General features: G+C 42.2%; 1 protein-coding gene across 4 annotated transcripts in view; it reads left to right on the top strand.

The window, feature by feature from the left end:
• Nucleotides 1–14,065, top strand: part of GNPAT (glyceronephosphate O-acyltransferase) — a 36,706-nt gene extending 22,641 nt beyond the window's left edge. For all 4 annotated transcript variants that reach the window (XM_054446153.2, XM_054446159.2, XM_054446161.2 and 1 more), the window contains 12 exons: nt 1,494–1,621; nt 1,913–1,988; nt 2,215–2,366; nt 2,477–2,607; nt 3,880–4,103; nt 6,974–7,216; nt 8,526–8,605; nt 10,148–10,288; nt 11,450–11,549; nt 11,634–11,727; nt 12,372–12,433; nt 13,767–14,065. In XM_054446153.2, coding sequence (XP_054302128.1) covers nt 1,494–1,621; nt 1,913–1,988; nt 2,215–2,366; nt 2,477–2,607; nt 3,880–4,103; nt 6,974–7,216; nt 8,526–8,605; nt 10,148–10,288; nt 11,450–11,549; nt 11,634–11,727; nt 12,372–12,433; nt 13,767–13,810 — 1,475 coding nt within the window. In that variant the 3' untranslated portion in view covers nt 13,811–14,065. The remainder of the gene's footprint in view (nt 1–1,493; nt 1,622–1,912; nt 1,989–2,214; nt 2,367–2,476; nt 2,608–3,879; nt 4,104–6,973; nt 7,217–8,525; nt 8,606–10,147; nt 10,289–11,449; nt 11,550–11,633; nt 11,728–12,371; nt 12,434–13,766) is intronic.
• The last annotated feature ends 1,406 nt before the right edge of the window (nt 14,066–15,471 follow it).

Raw genomic sequence — 15,471 nt, 5'->3', positions numbered from 1 at the left:
GTGTGAAGTGGTATCTCCTTGTAGTTTTGATTTGCATTTCCCTAATGATAAGTGATGCTGAGCATCTTTTTTGTGTGCTTATCGGCCATTTGTATGTCTTTGGAGAAATGTCTATTCAAGTCCGTTATTTTTTAATTAGGTTGCTCGGGGCTTTTTTTGTTGAGTTGTAGGAATTGTTTCTACATCCTGGATATTTACCCCTTATCAGACAGATGATTTGCAAATATTATCTTCCATTTCATGGGTTACCTTTTCACTGTGTGGATTGTGTTCTTTGATGCATGGAAGTTTTTAATTGATGTAGTCCAATTGATCTGTTTGTTTCTTTGGTTCCCTGTGCTTTTGGTATCAGATCCAAGAAATCATTGCCAAATCCAAGGTCATGAAGCTTTTCCCTTATGTTTTATCTTAAGAGTTTTATGGTTTCAGGTCTTACATTAAGGTCTTTGGTTTTTTGAGTTAATTTTTGTATATGGTGTAAGTTAAGGGTCCAACTTCATGTCTAACATTAATTTTAATAGCTGTATAATATTCAGCAATGTGGATATTTCATAATTTAGTAGTTTTGCTGTTATAAACAATGTCATAATACATTTTTATATTAGTGCTTTTATTCCTGTAAGATCGATTCCCAAAAGTGGGGTTGCTAAGGCATATAAGTTGTTTATCCACTCCCTTATAGGGTAGCCAGGAAAGCCAGGATTCAAGTATACACGTTTGTTAATAAATGCAGTGAATGGTAAGGTTAAAACTGCCAAGAACTTAAGCACTTTAAAAGCATTTTCATCTGAACAAACTTGTGAGGAAGTTATTTGAAAATTAGGGGAAATGAAGAGAAAGACTATTTTAAAACTGCTGGTAGCAATCTTCCCTTCTTACAAGATTTGCCTTATTTAATCTCTTCCAACAAAAGTAGGTTGATATTTTTTCCTGATAGGCAAAAGATGAGAGCGGGTTTGGCCTGGCTGTCCAGAGCAGGAAGGGCACGTGTTGGTCTGTTGTCAGGCTCCGCAGCATGGCTGACTAAAGAATTTGGCATCATGACATTGTCATGTTGCTCTGCTATTGCCCCTGGCTCTAGCTGGCCTACTTGTAAATGGAGTGGTGCATGGAGAAGCACAAGGTAACCTCCCAGTGAGCACCTGGCCCACAGAATCCCTTCTTTTCTATAATTCTATTAGGTATCTCTTATGTATTTTAATGTCAAAGCATAATAATATCATAGGGGTATCTTACATTTATGAAATCTTTCTTAATAATGTTTGAGTTTAGGCCAGGCACAATGGCTTATGCCTGTAATCCCAGTACTTTGGGAGGCCGAGGCAGGAGGACTGCTTGAGGCCAGGAAGTTTGCGACCAGCCTGGCCAACATAGCGAGATCCCGTCTCATAAAATAAAATAATAAAATATAAATGAAAAATAGGCATGTTTAAGTTTAGATCTTTATAGAAGATTTCAAGATCTGCAAATAAATATTATCCCCTCTTTTTTAGACTTCCTGGGAATGAAAATGGTTGGTGAGCTGCTACGAATGTCGGGTGCCTTTTTCATGCGGCGTACCTTTGGTGGCAATAAACTCTACTGGGCTGTATTCTCTGAATATGTAAAAACTATGTTACGGGTAAATGCAAATAATTCCCAAGTATTCTTAAGCCATATTTTCTTCACTGATGTTTGCTCATTTAAACTCTTAACTTCTGAATAGAACACTTAGCTATTTCGCTTTCCCTCAAGAACTGCTTATAACCTCAGCAATTGGTTTAATCTGTGTGACTCTCTTGTTTAATTTTCAGTGTAAGCCATGTTTGTTCAGGAAGCTTGGGAGGGAGCTTGGGAAAAGGAATCAAAAGAAGCATTTATCATTTTGAGAGTAGGCAATGGGTTTTGTGTTTTGTTTGTTTTCTCTTTAAAGAATGGTTATGCTCCTGTTGAATTTTTCCTCGAAGGGACAAGAAGCCGCTCTGCCAAGACATTGACTCCTAAATTTGGTAGGTCACTACAGATTAAAAGGAAAAATACAAACCCAAAGACATCAGCTGCTACATAAAACTTGACACTTTATTTAACAAGATATTCTTTTCAAGTGTAAATGTATGACTGTTGATATTGATGGGATTAGTGTGTAATGTATGCTTTTAGTATTTTCTGTTTATGTGCCCATGTTTGGTCTGCTCTTCAATATGTTGATGAAGCATTTCTCCCTGTGTTTTGTAGGTCTTCTGAATATTGTGATGGAGCCATTTTTTAAAAGAGAAGTTTTTGATACCTACCTTGTCCCAATTAGTATCAGTTATGATAAGATCTTGGAAGAAACTCTTTATGTGTATGAGCTTCTAGGGGTTCCTAAACCAAAAGAATCTACAACTGTACGTGAGCTTGATTTTAGCTTAATTGAGAGAATGTGCCGACTGACACATCAACTAATTTCTAAATTTACTGCTTTTCGTTTTCTTCCCCCCTGTTATGGTACTATTAGGGGTTGTTGAAAGCCAGAAGGATTCTCTCTGAAAATTTTGGAAGCATCCATGTGTACTTTGGAGATCCTGTGTCACTTCGATCTTTGGCAGCTGGGAGGATGAGTCGGAGCTCATATAACTTGGTTCCAAGGTGTGACCTGTGTTTTAATAACTGTCTTAGAAATGAGGATTAAAATCCAAAGGTGTGAGTTGCAATGCTGGAGTTGACCACTTCTCTTGATTTACTTAAGATCACAGAGAAAATGGTCAGAAATGCTGTTATCATTCCGTTTTCATCAGTGGAAACCTTCAATTAAAGAAGAATTATGTGTTTGTCCCAAAAAAAAGATGAGCTATGAGATATGTATGTCAAATATGCAAAATCAGACAATGATCATGTTTCTCAAGGGAACTAAAGTGGGAAGAAATAATGCCATTATTAACAAGTATATGTGCAGGAATTGTTGAGCACTATTGGTGAGCTAGCCAAAGTATGTACTATTATTTTTGACCCTAGAAAGGATTGCATAATGGTAATGAATGGGAGTGAGTCCTTAGTCTCAAGAAGGTTATAGTTTTATAGGCAAGAAAATATATTAGGTTCTTTCAGGATACAGAACACAGATATACGTTTGAGTTTTCTTAATTAGGAGAAATATACCTGGACAAGTAAGGGAGACAAACCATCTGCCCCTCCAGGCCTCATGTGCTGCAACATCATTTGTAACTTATCTGTAGCTTTAGCAGTTTCCCAGCAGCTACATTAGTCATCACAGAAGCTTATGTTAGTTTTTTTCCGGACACAGGCTTTCTCTCTTTAGATCTCAAATTGGTTTGGCTGGTTATTACCTAGTACAGGGCACCCTTACTGGCTGCATCTTTCACATTAAGCCACCTGTGTGGCAATTTTTAGGTCATGTGTGTATCTCTGCTCCAGCCAGCTCTGTGTAGGCCTTATTGTACTATTCAAAGTTTGGTAATCCATGCATGAAGTCAGACAAACTGAATGGCACCCATTCAGTATAAAATAGTTATTATATAATCTGATAAGTGTGTTCTACAATGGAGATATGTTCAGTGCGCTATGCATTCTGAAAAGACAGTAATTTAGTCTACTGGGGCAGGCATCCATTCTCAGAGAAATGATGTATCCTATTTAGGAAGCAACAAAAGTTTTTTGCCTGGAACCAGGAATAATAGGACCCTGGACCCCTTCATTATTTTTACCACCTCTCAAGAGGATAGTCCAGAAATGTATGGTCAGATTACACTATAGTAAAGCAAAGGAATACTGTTTGCACCTGACCTGAGAGAATTTGGTTGGCACAAAGTATGAGAAGCCTTCTAAAAGGTCAGTCTTTTTCCATCCCCATTTGTCTAAGTAACAGAACTGTAATTTGTTGCTCTGTGCTCTTCCTTTTAGATACATTCCTCAGAAACAGTCTGAGGACATGCATGCCTTTGTCACTGAAGTTGCCTACAAAATGGAGCTTCTGCAGATTGAAAACATGGTTTTGAGCCCCTGGACCCTAATAGTTGCTGTTCTGCTTCAGAACCGGCCATCCATGGACTTTGATGCTCTGGTGGAAAAGACTTTATGGCTAAAAGGCTTAACCCAGGCATTTGGAGGGTTTCTCATTTGGCCTGGTATGTAGGTAGGACATATGTGTTGAGAATGCTTGCTTAATTTGGAAGAGTTATAACCTGGACCTGAAAAATCTATAGAGGACTTGAGCAAAGGATTGCTCAGAAAGAGAAAGGACAGGCCAGGCGCGGTGGTTCACACCTGTAATCCCAGCACTTTGGGAGGCCGAGGCGGGTGGATCACGTGGTCAGGAGATTGAGACCATCCTGGCTAACACGGTGAAATCCCGTCTCTACTAAAAAATAGAAAAAATTAACCAGGTGTAGTGGTAGGTGCCTGTAGTCCCAGCTACTCGGGAGGCTGAGGCAGGAGAATGGCATGAACCCAGGAGGCGGAGGTTGCAGTGAGCCGAGATCATGCCACTGCACTCCAGCCTGGGCGACAGAGCGAGACTCCGTCTCAAAAAAGAAAGAAAAAGAGAAAGGACACCAAATCTGTTTTTATCACTATAGGACACAGTGAACACAGCACATTGATTATTTGAGAATAATTGTTTACATGTCATTTCCCACTACGAGACTCTAAACATCTTGAGGACTAGAATACCATTTCCGTGGCACCTAGTACGGTGGAAAATAAAGTCATGAATCCTCGCCAGGCATGGTGGTACACACCTATAATCCCAACTACTTGGGAGGCTGAGGTGGGAGGATCACTTGAGCCCAGAAGTTCGAGACCAGCCTCAGTAACATAGTGAGACCCCATCTCCAAAAAAAAAAAGAGGCCGGGCGTGGTGGCTCACACCCGTAATCCCAGCACTTTGGGAGGCTGAGGCGGGTGGATCACGAGTTCAGCAGTTCCAGACCAGCCTGACCAACATGGTGAAACTCCATCTCTACTAAAAACACAAAAATTAGCTGGGCATGGTGGCGCACGCCTGTAATCTCAGCTACTTGGGAGGCTGAGGCAGGAAAATTGCCTGAACCTGGGAGGCAGAGATTGCAGTGAGCCAAGATTGCGCCACTGCACTTCAGCCTGGGTGACAGAGTGAGATTCCGTCTCAAAAAAAAAAAAAAAAAAAAAATTGTACAGGCTACAGTTGGAAATGCATTTTTTTTTTTAAGACCAGATAATTATTTGAAGTCAAGTACCTACTGTTCTTTGATCAAGCCAATACTGAATACCTCCTCTGTGCTGGGTACTACCAGGGATATGAAGATGAACAAGATGCCATCCCCGTCCTGGAGGTTCCCCTGGGTTGCAGAGGGCAGGGTGGGTGGGTAATGTGTAAACAAGTTGTGAGGGTTCAGTGAACAGAGACAAGGAGCGACACGCATGCTGCAGAGGGTTCCTGAGAGTGCTGCAGAGGAAAGGGACCATACTCAGGAAGACTTCACAGAAGCGACTTTTGAACCCTTCAGGAAGAGCAGGAGAGGAGCCTCACCAAGGCAGGGATGAAGTATGTACATGGCAGGCTTGGGCCCCAGAGATTCATCAGTGATGTTAAAATGTTGGCCCAGATGGGGGTTGGTGGGTAGATGGAAAATAAAGGTGGACCTCCCCGCCCCCTCCCCACCATCCACCACCAGAAGACTGGAGGTATAGAACCAAGTTAGGAGGCTGCTCTGTCCCAGTGAGAAATGCAGGATGCCTGAGATGCCTGAGCCGCAGCACTGGAAGCACTCAGGGCACAGCCAAGAGATGAGGAGGATTTACTGACAAAAATGCCAGTCACCAAGAGAGAGACAGATCAGACATCTGTTCTCTGTGCTGTGATAGTCTGGGTCTGGTAGGAGGCAAAGGATGTGTTAATAATGATACAAGGTAGCAAGTGTTGGATGTCATGAGAAATAGCTAAAAGGGCTCAAACCCATCATTGTTTGGCCCAGGAACATATGAAAACATAGGTACTTGTTTTTCTAGTGTTTTGCTTTTTCAGGATAGGATAAATGCCATGACTAATCCATAGCTAAGAGTATCTGTTCAGTATCACTACAGTTCTGTTCCTTTTTTCTTTTTTTATGCAGATTACCCACATTCCTAAGCATGTTCATATCTCAAGCTTTTTATGATCATTTCACATAAAATATTATTCAATTGAGCAAGCTGAGACAAGGCAAGTTGGTCAAGAATGAATGTGATCAAGTCCAGGAGGAAGCCATACCTCTCACTTGTCCCTGCCTTGAAGCAGTAGCAGAACTTGCCACCCAACTTGAGCAGTGTGCCACTGCCAGCCAGCTCTTTGGCTCAGGTTAACTGTAGAATAATTTTCCGTGCTGAGAATATTTGTTAAATATCACCATCTCTTCATTATGCTTCTGTAATTCTACCTGCCTGGCAGCTGTCTGCAGGCCAATATGTCAGGTGATAAGCTACCAACAAATGCCATGGATCTGCCTCTTTAGTTATCTTTGATTTGGGGAAAACTGCAAAGTGATATTTTTACCATCTTGGTATGGGTCTAAGCAAGGGGTGTGTGTGCATGTGTGTGTGTGTGTGTGTGTTGTATGTTTTAATGTATTCATACACTAATCATGGGCCTTTTTCTTAGTATTCTTACATTCCCGTGCATGTGACTTTCCAGTTATGTAACTTGCTGTTACAAAACTTTAGATTCCCTTGGTTCCTGAAGTACACAGAAGTGGTGTTCATTTTCAGAGTAGAAACTGATGTGCCTTTCAGAATGGCTGACAAATTTTTGGGGTAAGAAAGTATGTTACATGTCCTTAGAGAGAGAGAAAGAATTGATTTATGAAATAGTACTTTTAAAATTTTCTTCACATTTGGTATCATTACCGTAAATCGTAGACAGTAAAACCTGTCACTTGAAAATGAGCATCTGTCACATTACCATTAATGACGTTAATGCACGCTAGGCCTAAGACTCCCTGCAGTGACCCATATTGTTTGAATGAATTGTCTTTGCGTGTAGATAATAAACCTGCTGAAGAAGTTGTCCAGGCCAGCATTCTTCTGCATTCCAACATTGCCAGCCTTGTCAAAGACCAGGTGATTCTGAAAGTGGACTCCGGAGACTCAGAAGTGGTCGATGGACTTATTTTCCAGCACATCACTCTCCTCATGTGCTCAGCTTATAGGAACCAGCTGCTCAACATTTTTGTCCGCCCGTCCTTAGTAGCAATAGCATTGCAGATGACACCAGGGTTCAGGAAAGGTAATTTTCAGGAATGCAATCTTGACTTTTAGAAGAGGTCTGGCCATTCCATTCCATTTAGGGAGCCACATTTGAAGCCTTGTAATGTTCAGCCTCACCCCGGTGAAGAGCAGGCCTATCACTGAGAAAAAGTTAGCTTTGTTCCCCAAATACTTGTTCATCTGCTTAGAATTTTGGAATTGGGAGGACCTGGAAATAATCTAAACCTTTCCTTTTATAAATATGGAAAATGAGGCCTAGAAAGTTGCATAATTACTGAGAGAAGGATCTGGCATTTGAGTACAGTTCTCCACTTCCTGGTCTGCAGCACTGTTTCGGCTGTGCCAGCTCCCTGATCCAGCAAAGGCAGGTGGGCTGATGAGCAGTCAGCAGTAGAAGAGTACTCCCGAGATGCACGGTCTCGTTCTAATTGCATCAGGAGTATAAAAATGAGTACAGTACAGGTCATGTTCACAGGAGCCTGTAGTCAAGGCCAGGGGGTTCTGTCAAGGCCCCATGTTAGAATTGCTAGGGGAGTGAGCCCCACCCCAAAGTTTCTTCAGTTGACCTGGGGTATGGGCCAGCCATTGGTGTTTGGTTTTGGTTTTGGTTTTGGCTTTTCAAAGCTCCACAGTGATTCTAAGGAAAAGTGCTACAGCTATAATAAAGATACCAGGAAATATGAATACAGAGGGAAATTAAGAAATCAGTACCTTTCCTTCCCTACTAGGGAGCCATGGGGTAGGGAAAAATGAAGTGTCCTGGCCTCTAAGGACTGTGATGTCTCGCTGAGTAGAAGCCTGGTTGTAAGTTAGAGTCAATCATTTAAAAACTATGCTAGGGCTGGGCGCAGTGGCTCACGCCTGTAATCCCAGCACTTTGGTAGGCTGAGGTAGGAGGATCACGATGTCAGGAGTTCGAGTCCAGCCTGACCAACATGGTGAAACCCTGTCTCTATTAAAATACAAAAATTAGCTGGGCATGGCAGCGGGTGCCTGTAATCCCAGCTACTTGGGAGGCTGAGGCTGGAGAATCGCTTGACCCCAGGAGACAGAGGTTGCAGTGAGCCAAGATTGCGCCATTGCACTCCAGCCTGGGTGACAGAGCGAGACTCCATCTCAAAAAACAAAACAAACTATGCTAGACCGTAGTTTGCTCTGTGGGTACGATTTGGGTTTAATTTAGCTTCCCTCAGGGGACTTAATTTTTGTCCCTGTTACATGAATAAAATATGCCTTTGAAATACATTTTGTGATAGTAAGGACTTCCTGGTACTCCCTTAAAGTTTAAAGGGCAATGTTGTAATTTTACATGATGAATTTATTTCCAGAGGATGTCTACAGTTGCTTTCGCTTCCTACGTGATGTTTTTGCAGATGAGTTCATCTTCCTTCCAGGAAACACACTAAAGGTAAAGTGCTTACAACAAAGAGCAAGTATGTTTGCAGTGTGAGTTCTAGAAATGTTAGGGGTGAGTTCACAGATGTGTCTCAGGCAGTGTGCCATCCCTTTCTTCAAGGCAAAGTGGGGCAGACTTCAAGAGAAACTGGGGCGCTCACAGTTCAGCAGACTCTAGTTTGACTCTTGATCAAGTTTAATTAATAACTTAGGGATTATCTGGTGAGAGGAGAGTCATTCTTTGAACTATCAGTGTGGCCATTGCAACTAAACTAACTTTATTTTAGTAAACGTTTAAAAATCAGCACACAGCTGGGCGCAGTGGTTCATGCCTGTAATCCCAGCACTTTGGGAGGCTGAGGCAGGCGGATCACGAGGTCAAGAGATCGAGACCATCCTGGCCAACATGGTGAAACCCCGTCTCTACTAAAAATACAAAAATTAGCTGGGCGTGGTGGCGCATGCCTGTAGTCCCAGCTACTCAGGAGGCTGAGGCAGGAGAATCACTTGAACCCGGGAGGTGGAGGTTGCTGTGAGCCAAGATCATGCCACTGCACTCTGGCCTGGTGACAGAGGAAGACTCCGTCTCAAAAAAAAAAAAAAAAAACCAAACACAACAAAATCAGCACACATTTTCCCGTTAGCAAGTTGTTAGAATGAGTCACCCAGGCAAGTGCCTTTTACTGTGAGAGTAGCGAGTGGTGGTCCTGCCTGGTCTAGACAGCTGAGGAGTCATCAGGCTCACACAGCTGGACTGCTTGGTTGAAGTGGGAAGTGACGGAGTAGATGAGAGGCATGTTAGGTTTTTGTGTGCTTTAAGGATAGGAGGTTTGATTCTGTAGGGAGTGGAACAGGAGTGCTGGAAATTTTTTTTTTTTTTTTTTTTTTTTTTTTTTGAGATGGAGTCTGGCTCTGTTGCTCAGGCGGGAGTGCAGTGGTGCGATCTTAGCTCACTGCAAGCTCTGCCTCCTGGGTTCACTCCATTCTCCTGCCTCCGCCTCCCAAGTAGGTGGGACTACAGGTGCCCGCCACTACGCCCGGCTAATTTTTTGTATTTTTAGTAGAGACGGGGTTTCACCGTGTTAGCCAGGATGGTCTTGATCTCCTGACTTTGTGATCCACCCGCCTCGGCCTCTCAAAGTGCTGGGATTACAGGTGTGAGCCACCACGCCCAGCCGGAAGTTATTAACCATAGCATAATTCTAAGTATTTTTAAGACTTGCTGTATGTATTTCCTATTTAAATTAAGGAGTGGTTCTGCAAAGTAAAAGAAAATCCATCACCCAGGTTGTGATTTGTAAGGCTCAGAAATGTTGTGTGTTTGAAAACATTTTGAATGTAGAATAGATGCTTCTCTGGCTACTATCTCACAACCAGAATTGTTCTGGAAGTTGGGGAAATAGCTGGTATTCTGTTGTCTGAGGGCATGCGGCTGCATATATTGAGATAGGCAGTGTAGAGATATCCATTAACCTAGATGAGGGGGTACATGTATTCAGATGGGCACTATACCCATTAACCTAGATGAACATTATGGCTTCCTCTTCCCTTCTAGGACTTTGAAGAAGGCTGTTACCTGCTTTGTAAAAGTGAAGCCATACAAGTGACTACGAAAGACATCCTAGTTACAGAGAAAGGAAATACTGTGTTAGAATTTTTAATAGGACTCTTTAAACCTTTCGTGAAAAGCTATCAGGTATGTAAATTTAGCAAGTTCTCCTTCATGCCCCCCATATCAAATATAATAAGACATTCTCATCCTGTGCTTATTTCCAGTCTGAGGGGCAGGTATCTTCCCCAGGCAAATGGAAGAAGGAGAGAGAGTGAGTAATACGATCAGTGATTTCACCTCACCAGTAAGACCTTGCTCCCCGCATTCAGGAGGCAGCTTGGTTCATTACAGACCCAAGAGGACAACAGCTTAGTGATGCCATGGCCACAGTATTCACAGGGCCACAGTTACACCCAAGCACCATCTGTCATACTGTGTCTCATGTCTTAACGAGGCCTTCACGTCAGTCAATATGTAACCTCGAGGTTTGATACATATCAGGCACTCAGTAAAGGCAAGACGAGTGATACATAAAGTCAGTTACAGATTACCAGATGTTTATGTTGGAAAGAAAAAGTTCAAGTGCAAGTTCTGAAAGCGTTTGTCAGAGCTCTTGGCAGTAGTTAGAGAGACGGGATGGTATGTTGCCCAGCAGGAATTGTGGCAGGACTCAATGGGAGAGAAAGAGTCTGAAACATAAACTGTAGGAAGGACTTCCACATGTTTGAGAGAAGAGGATGCTGTGACTCGGCTGTGTTCATATAATACATGCACTGCACTGGCTCTGGGCACCTGGACCCACTTCCTGGTGCTTGTGGTCCGTGAAATAACTCATTCAGCCTCCTTGCACAAAGTCTAGCACTTACTAAGCATTTGATAAATGCTAGTTCTACCCTTAATCACCGTTCTACAGTAGAAATCATCAAGTATTTTAGGGCATGGTACTTTGTTAGGTGTATTTAGAGAAAAAAAGCAAAGTTATTAAAATCTGACCCCTCTCTTCCCAAGTAGCATAAGAGATACGAAGCTGATGGTAATTAACTTGTACCTCTTGAAGTGAGAAATTATACTTTAATAAATGTAATTATTATTTTAAATCTTTTTCTAATTGTAAAATGTAAACTCAAAGGAGATGCCCTAAAAATTCTTTGGTTTTTCTGTGCTCATTCCTTGGAGGGTCTTTATGCTGCTCTGTTGTGATATATCCTTCTCTTAAGAGGGGCAATGTAAAGTTATTTACTATTCTGTTGAACTTGGCTATCCTTTTTCTCTTTCTGTTCCCCTCATCCTTCGTCTTAAAATCAGATAATTTGCAAGTACCTTTTGAGTGAAGAAGAGGACCACTTCAGTGAGGAACAGTACTTGGCCGCAGTCAGAAAATTCACAAGTCAGCTTCTCGATCAAGGTCAGTCACTGCTCTGTGGGTGCTGATTTCTTTTAGTTGAGAATAAAAACTGGTCAACTAACTCTTCCTCACCCCCAAATTTAGGTACCTATCAGTGTTACGATGTATTATCTTCTGATGTGCAGAAAAATGCCTTAGCAGCCTGTGTGAGGCTCGGAGTAGTGGAGAAGAAGAAGATGTAAGTACTGTACAAGATCCCATGAGTGCTCAAGGAACAAGGATATGAATGACATTTGAGCTCAAAATCCAGAGAGACATAGAAATGGATGATCTAGGAAATGCCATATTGTACTTTCCTTATCCATCCTCTAATTAGTTAAGTCAGTTTGAGTTACCCTGAAAATTGTATGTGGTTATGAATAGAAATGCAACTGAAGCAAAGAAAGAAATAACTTTAGGCCAATATTTTTGCTTTGACTTAATATTGAAATTTATAATTACAAGAAAGATTTTCGGGAGTGTAGTGGGCATACGAGTGTAGACACACATAGACACACGTAAATACACACATAATACATATATAGATACATACCTGTATATGTATATATAAACATATAGATATATGTTCTTCTAAGTGGTTGAATTTAACAATGATAAAGCTTAATATGTAAACTCTGGCAGTCATGTCTCTTATGTGGTCAGAAGAATGAAGCAAGAAGCCAGGAGGTGGGACAGGAGCCTGAGGCCTTTCAACTACTTAGGCCCAGCCTTGAGGAAGGCAATTGCAAAGTAGTCTTACAATAGCTACCATCAGGAACAAAATATAAAAGTTGTCTTTTCCCCAGAGTTTATGTAATAATAAAGCTTGTTATTTTCTCCTAGAAATAATAACTATATATTTAATGTGAATGAACCTGCGACAACCAAATTAGAAGAAATGCTTGGTAAGTGCAGTTTAATAAAATAAGAGTTTTCACATTTTGTTGATTAATTAAAATAAGAAAGTATACTGTGGCACCAAATACTTTATCAAAATGATCAGTAAGTAGTAGAGTTCTAACATAAAAGGGAATTACTTATGTAGTCTGGAATTTTTTCAAGGAAGCTAAAGAGAAAGCACAAAGAAAATTAACAAAACACAACAGGCATAAAAGAAGCAGTCTTACACAGTAGAAAGAGTCAGTCCCTAACATGACTGATCTCAGCCAGAGGCCCAGACCGTTCACATCCTTGCCTCAGAGGGAGTACCTCATCTCCACTCTTTGTTTGATACTCTCACTGTCTGTCTTGCATTGCTTCTTTCCCAAGTGAGGGATTAGTGTCAGTGTCTCTATCATGTAGACTTTCTGAACTCAGAATTAGGGGCTGATAGCACATCCTTGGGAGAGTAATCCAACCCTTACTCTTCTCTAGAGCCTATCAGCTATGAAGAAATAGTCTAGCCCAAAAAGAGTCCTTGAGTGTTGTCTTCCTTGACATTAGAGTCCTTGAGTGTTGTCTTCCTTGACATAAAAGTCCTTGAGTGTTGAGATAAACAGAGGTACAGTCAGAGGGGGTCAGGAACACTTTTCCTAGCAATGATGGGGCCATTTTAGAAAGGAGGGTGTTAACATTTGGAAAAATAATCTGCTGATTATATTGAATAGCGTGATGTCCTTGAGTGGATCGTCTTCCAAGTACTGTTTTTGTACCTAATCTTAATTCAGTACCTCGTCAAACCTGCATGGAGGAGCTTTAGACAGATGTCTGTTGGGATTTGCAGAAGACCAGAATGGGGCATACAGAAAAGGAGAATGGTTGAAGAAAAGGGTAGAAGGGCAGTGGGGTAGTTGATGCATATCGGGAAGGCAGAAGTACTAGACCTTGTAGAAAAAAATATGTAGGTCGAAATCCCAGTCTTCTGTTTATATCATGTCTGAAGAGGTGCATATACCTAAAACAACCCCAAACACCTCGCCCTGTGAGGGTGACGGAATCAATTACTTAATCACGGAAAGCAGATGTGATGTGAGCATGAACATACTAGACTGGAGTTCAGAAAACATGACGGGGTTCAACTCCTGGCCCTGGCCCTGTGGCTGTGGCCATGCCGTCACCTCTTGGAGCATCTGCCGCTTCCCTTGTGGAGGGGGCTGGCGTCCCCATGGGTACTGGCCAGCCTGTGAAGCTCTGCAGAAGTCTCCAGCTTCTCCCCTGGACAGTCGCCCAAGGAACAGCTGTATGAGGAAGGGCAAAATCAGCAGCATTTCATGAGCTGCTTCTCTTTTTTCATCTTAGGTTGTAAGACACCAATAGGAAAACCAGCCACTGCAAAACTTTAACAATCGAAAAATAGTTATGGAAAATTCGGTCACGTAATTACTGTCATCGAAGGACTCATTACAACAAACAGGGAAGTAAAGGAAGAGACACATCCTCTCGTACTCCCTGAGACTCTGAGAACAGTGGACGCAGAGGGAAGAGATGATCATTGGAAGCAATCAGTTTACTCTTCCCCACCACAGTGGTTAAAAGGCGTTTGTATCTGACACTATGTGTGTGTGTTAAAATAAACTTTTGGACACATGTTTGGAAAAGCAAAGCTCAGCTCATTTCACTAACACTTTTCAGCTTACTATATGTATTAAACTTTTATGTTGACTTTTGAAGTATGACAACACTGAAAGCTCTGGATATTAAAAGAAAATGAAAAGGGCATATCTACGTTACTTGTAGCTCGCTTTAATTAAAGTTGCCTCAAACAAGTACAAATTTGAAAGAGATATTTAATAAATTAGCTAGCTTTAAATGTTGGCCACCCTAGGGCCTTAATTAACAAAAATGAATTAGTCAAGTATGTGCAACAAAAAGATGCTGTGGGATGCACCATAAATATGTGTAAGAATTCAAGAGAAGAGAAATTTAGAGTAAGTAGGTAACACCAGAAACCTTGGCAAGTAGCCACCTCTGGAAGTGACATGTAAGCTGAGAACTGGATTGAGCAGCAGCCAGCCCCTAGAGTGGCAGGGTTGGAGTGACGGAGGAAGGGACAGTGGAGTGCAGTGTGCCAAGAGAAAATAGTGATCAGGACGTCCTGACGCAGGTTCCAGAGCTCCCAAAAGATCAACATGGCTGAAACAAAAGTCACAGATAGTGAAATTGAAGACAGAGGCAGGGCGCATTAGTCAGTTTCAGGGTGCCGTAACACAACAGCTTAAACACAGCTTAGGCAGCTTAAACACAGACTTGTTTTCTCACATTTGTGGAAACTGAAAGTCCCAGATCAAGGTACTTGCGTAGTAGGTTCATTTTGAGGCCCCTTTCTGGGCTTGTAGGTGGCTGCCATCTCACTGTGTGCTCAGAATGACCTCTGGGTGTACTCGGAGAAGAAGCAAGTTCTCTGATGCCTCTTCTTTTAAGGACACTGATCCCATCATGAGGCCCCCCTCATGACTTCTTCTAACATTAATCACCTCAAAGACTCCTCTCCAAATATAGGCACATTGGGTTAAAGGTTTCAACATATGAATTTGATTCATGCTGGGATTACAGGCATGAGCCACCGCACCCAGCCTGAAAAGTCTCTTAAGGTATGATTCTGGGATTACCTGCATTCAGGGGTCCTGCAATGTGTGTGTGTTCCCCAGGACCAGGCTGTTTCTGCTGCACATTGAGATTGGAGAGCCATCCTCTCCATGCATTGGTGACCAGGAGGCCCTCTCTGTGGCTCTGCTTGGGGCTGGTTCTCGATTTCTTTGGGAAGCCAGGGAGGAGTCTGTTGAGATTGACCGAGAGCGAGTTGAAGAGTCAGTTGAACAGTGTTCCTGGCTGAGGACTCTCCTGTATGCCTGCTGAATAGGGGACCTGAGCTGCTGTTCTCCAGGGAGAGAAAAGCTGTGAGACCAGGGCAATTGGGAGACCAGGACCCTGGCCAATTCTTGCAATGTAGACATGCCTTAGAAAGAATCCCCATACACCCAATTCGTTACTTGTTTTTCTGTAC

This window comes from Pongo pygmaeus, chromosome 1 (genome assembly GCF_028885625.2).
Source record: "Pongo pygmaeus isolate AG05252 chromosome 1, NHGRI_mPonPyg2-v2.0_pri, whole genome shotgun sequence".
NCBI classification, from domain to species: domain Eukaryota; kingdom Metazoa; phylum Chordata; class Mammalia; order Primates; family Hominidae; genus Pongo; species Pongo pygmaeus.
The sequence above is the reverse complement of the archived record's forward strand: the minus strand, read 5'-3'. Positions and strand labels throughout refer to the sequence as shown.